Source organism: Alligator sinensis, unplaced genomic scaffold (assembly GCF_000455745.1).
Source record: "Alligator sinensis unplaced genomic scaffold, ASM45574v1 scaffold156_1, whole genome shotgun sequence".
NCBI classification, from domain to species: domain Eukaryota; kingdom Metazoa; phylum Chordata; order Crocodylia; family Alligatoridae; genus Alligator; species Alligator sinensis.
Window position 1 is genome coordinate 36,863 of NW_005841844.1, and position 4,808 is coordinate 41,670.

Consider the following 4,808-nt stretch of genomic DNA (forward strand, 5'->3'; position numbering starts at 1 on the left):
AATGAGTTTGATGTGTAGAAGGAGAGTGAACAAGCAATGCAAGAACAATCAGATTAGTCACAATCTCAGTGCTGCCAGGCAAAACTATATGTATTCCCAGGCCCAGAAAATTAGTTCTTTTAGCACAAAGTCTTATGTTTAGAAAAGTCTTTGTCATTAGCTCTGAGCTCAGGCTGTGCGAACAGGTTAGGGAAAACCTCAGTAAATTTAATGAAGGAAACAAGTGCCAACAGGCTCAGCCCTGAGTAAATAGCCCTGACAGTCAGGGACCATGGGCTAAGCTACAGATTAGTCAGTGCAGCAGTGTCAGAGGGCATGCTGGTACTCAGTATCACTTGCTCAGCTCTCCCACACAGTCCAGCCAGCTTACAACTGGGACATGCAGCTGGAATTTGAATGTCAGTCTATGGCAAATGAAAGAAAGAGAGGGAGACCAAGAGCACAGAGACTTCCTTCCTGGCACCTTTTGAAGGGCACAGCATGGTCCAGTGGTTTGATCCAGGGCCCATGGAAAAGACTTGGCCTTTAGTCCTGACTAACATTTGGTAACTTTGGGCAAGTTGCTTGGGGCCAGATTCGTATCTACTTATTAGGCACCTAAGTGTACACCTTACTGCAAAAGGTGGGTGGGTCATCCTCCTCTTTGCTTTTTCTGGTGACTTATTTTAAGGCTAAGATGACAGTGTGTTACACAAGTGCCTTAATGTTTTCTCTAGGACTCAAGCAAGGTGGAATTGGATCATACTTAGTCCCCAAAGTCTACTTGTGCGTGGAGTAAGACCTGCCCCCAAAGTCTCTATGCTTCACTTTTTCTCTCTATAAGATGATGCTTCCAGAAGCATGTTTCCTTCAGAGAAGCTGTTACTTGCTTTGCTGGGGACTGTATTCCTATGTATTGAGCGGCTTTAGACACACCCTGAGTGCTCAGTCTTGGGAAGGGCTAAGAAGTGTCAACTGAGGGGACTCAGCACCTTGCTCCCTGGCACATGATGCAGTGCCGTACAAATGTACTGGAACAAGCTGAAAGCAGTATACCCACATTAGCACAAGACTCCACCTGAGTAGGCCATGCTGAGTGCTTACCCACTACACAAGTTTTGTACAGCCTTTTGTTTTCAAATATCACAACACCCCTAAATGCAGACACTTAGATCAGAGGTTCCATTGTTTTCGAGTTGAGCACCCCAGGTCTTCAGTCCCCAATCAGCTAGATTCTCCATCTTGGTGGAAACTGAGAAAGAACACAGCCGAGACACTTGCTTTCTCAGCTCTGCATGTACACATAGCCCTGTAGGGCCTGGCCTGCTATTGGCCTGCTCTTAGGGGACAGGGAGGACTTTCACAGAAAACCCCCATCACTGCAAGATGATTGGAAGTCACAAGTCCAGAACACATGAAGTCCAGCAAGCTGTTTTAACTGTGCTAGGCATCTACTATGGAAACCTGGCTCTGCATTCTGTGTCCAAGAACAAAACTGGATACTTTCAAAAAACACTTGGATGCCTATCTTTCTGGGATCATTTGACCTCTGCTGACTTCCTGCCCCTTGGGCAGGGGGCTGGACCTGATGATCTTGCAAGGTCCATTCCATCCCTAATGTCTATGAAATCTATGAAAACCTGGGAGATTGTCTGGTCTGCCCACCACTTATAGCATCCTCTAATCCCAAGTCAGCCCTTGAGCCAACCTTCCCAAAACTGACCTGCAGCTTGTACTCTTTGCGGTTGAGGATGACAGCTGTGATTTGCTGGTCCATGAAGATGAGGATGATGACTAAAATGGCGGGAGCTGCTGACACCAGGCACATCCACCAGGGGTTCACTCCAAAAGGATATACAACCCAGCCTCGTTGTGGGTTGGTGGGCTTTGCAGAGAATAAGAAGAGTTACATAATATATCACAGGGCTAGGATACAGTCTCAGCTGTATACAGCAGTCAGAAAAGAAGCCTGACATGTGGGATGGGTAGATCCTTCTAGCCCACCTCAACTGCTCTCTTTTCTGTGCAGTCCTGAATCTGATTAGGCCCTGTTCATTTCAAAGGTGCTATTAGATCAGAGGTCTGAAGGCTGCATACACCTTGTGTCCTTATTGCAATACTTTACTAAGGGATTTGAAAGCAGAAAGAGGGTCTTGTGTCCCAGCTGCCCAGAGAATCCTTAATCTGTGCATGTCCTAGTTCTGCTATGGGGGCAGAACTGAAACCCACATTCTACTTGCAAATGTCCTGAGGGCTAACATTTGAGCAGAGCAGATCCCATGGGTGCCACTCTCCATAGGACAGTGTACCTTGCCCCCTTTGTATTCTGAGGCTTGCAATAGAGGCAGGGCACTCTGAGCAACAAGGTCAGGAGCTTAATGAAGTGCAAACTGCTGAGTGCAGGCTGCTCCCACATGAATTCAAAGGTGTGTTTAAATTGGCTTAAGTGGTGCTTTTGTATTGATAGCACTGGGATTTGGCATATGGCTAGTGCCATTTGCACAACTGAAATGCTTGCCTGCCTTATCTAAGGCTGTCTTAAGTGACCTGGTATACTGTTCTGCATTTGCTAAATAGCAAAAAACTTTTTGAGCAACATCTGATTGTTGTGGGTTGGCCAATCAGACTATGGCATGAAACTTACTGGGGCTGGCCTCCAGCAATAGCTGCTGCATGATGCTTCACAGTACAGTGAGTTCCTCACTCTCCCCACATGTGCAGTGCAGTACATGGGGAAAAAAAGGCATCCAGACCAAATAGAATGGTGACTGCTGTTCTACATACTGGGGACGGCAGGAATCAGACTCCGTGAAATAGGCACTTGTGAACTGCCCATTTGTACTCACTCAGGCTCTAAACCAATTAACCAATGAGATATTTTTTGTATGGCAAGGATCTATTGGGTATAAATTCTGAGAGATGAGGTGAGACTATTTCTGTGAAGCTACAGAATACCTGAACCCGTGACATGGTAGGGAGTCTGTGCCATGGTTTCACCTTGTTGCTGACCTCAGGGATTGAAAATTTATGAGTAAGGCCCATAAAGATCAGGAGATTGACTTAAACATTGCAAGCTTTTGCTTAGAAAGCAGTAAAGGCAGAGCTCACTTTCTCTGCTCTCTGGGTTTTGAACATCTAGGCTGCATCTGAGTCATGTTTTCAAACTATTTTTTGCAATTATAAGGGCCAAGAGTGTTTCTTGTTAAATGAAAGCTCTGCATGATTCCAGGAGCTGATGTTTTGGGAAAAACTGCTTATTTTTGTATGAGCCATAATATAATTGCAAGAGCTGGCAATTCTGGGTTGATGGTAGGCTCTGTGGCTCTAGCTTTCAGATTCTTGTGCAGTGTCTCTTTGCATGCCTGTGTACTGTCTGTTTAGACACGTGATCATGTAAAAAGAGATCTATATGTGTGCCTTCCAAACTGGGCATATCCAAAGGCCAGTGGTCCAGTAGTTAGAAGAGGGATCTATGGAATCAACCCCTGGACTCCATCCTGAGCCCTTCCATTGGCTTGATGTTTATTATTGCAATGCTTTCTTGGCACCACAGCTGAAGCTTCTCTACCACGGCGATAAGTGAGCCCCTCCTACCCCTCCAGGGTGCTGCATGCTGCTTAATATAATAAATGCCCTTCAAGATCTATGGAGGGAAGGTCTGAGTTATGAATTACTGAACGCACATTAATACACAAAGAGTTGCAGCCAAAGCAAGTCGCAACACCACCCTGCTCTAGCCAGAGTGCTTGGCGCTGCCCCTTTCAGTCTTGACATCTCCCCTGCATTTGTCAAGTGGCACTCTGCCTCCAGCTTGGAGGCTGGGCAGGCATCTACCTCATTACACTGAAGCACAATCCACCAGGCACGGAGCACTGGGGAATAAGATGGAAACTGTTTGCTAGCTTTGGAGTCCCTGCTAATCCATTTCCACACCCAGGCCTGGGGTAGGAAGCCCAAGCCCAGACTTGAGTTGTGTCTCCTGCTTTGCTGCGTGTTGTGGCATCATTTGAATGATTACATGACTGTTTAGTTTGCGCCCAGTTGCTAAGTTGATGTTATTTATAGACCATGGGACTGGCTGGAGCTTCACGCCTACTTAGTTGCAAGGACAGCTCCAGTAGAAACCTGCTCTGCAGAGTACAGGGTGTCAAGTTAAGGGTCCGAAAATCTCAGATCGGCAAGTGGAAAATCCCAGTGCTATCTGCACTGGTTCTCTGTAGATCCCTCCTGGCCCTGCACTGCTGAAAGGGAAAAGGGAAGGAGTTTGCTTGAAAAACACATGAGCAGATTTATCCTAGGTGCCAGCTCAGAGGAGTCAGTAGAGTCACACTAGGGTGGGAAGTGGCCCAGTGCAGGAACCCAATTCTCCCTGTTCCATAGCAAGGTCTTCACTTGTTCTGAGTTTGTTCTGTACACCCACCAGTTCTCAGGACTTGAGCATAATGCTACGGAATGTGCCACTGATTGTCTGACAGCCACACACGTGCTAGTATGTATGCAGGGCTGGGGAAGAGGAGCTGGCTTACTGTCTCACACAGACCATTTCTGAAAGGAGGTACTATTTAACACATCTTGGGGGAGTGGAGAAGTGATCTTTAGGAAAGGTGCCAATAAGCAGGTCAGGAGACAGTTATAGTTATACTGGGCATTTCCAGTGGGGAAGTGACCAACTATTATAGAGGCCAGCAAGGGGAGTCAATTTTATATGAGGGCTATTTGGGGTCCTGTGATGGGGTTCTCCATCCAGCTGGGAGTAGGGGGGTGATCATGTCACAAAGCCATCAATGGAGTTATCAGATGCTGTGCACTTTCTGGACAGTTTCAGCAGG

General features: G+C 46.7%; 1 protein-coding gene across 11 annotated transcripts in view; it reads right to left on the reverse strand.

Annotated features, from left to right (window-relative positions):
- SLC4A9 (solute carrier family 4 member 9) overlaps positions 1-4,808 on the reverse strand; it is a 75,280-nt gene that overhangs the window by 23,262 nt on the left and 47,210 nt on the right. For 10 of the 11 annotated variants that reach the window (XR_003094396.1, XR_003094395.1, XM_025205825.1 and 7 more), the window contains one exon: positions 1,703-1,864. The exons of the other annotated variant lie outside the window; for it this stretch is intronic. Coding sequence is in view for 8 of the 10 variants with exons in the window: in XM_025205825.1 (XP_025061610.1) it covers positions 1,703-1,864 (162 nt within the window). In the remaining 2 variants the exon portion in view is untranslated. The remainder of the gene's footprint in view (positions 1-1,702; positions 1,865-4,808) is intronic. 11 annotated transcript variants of the gene reach the window in all.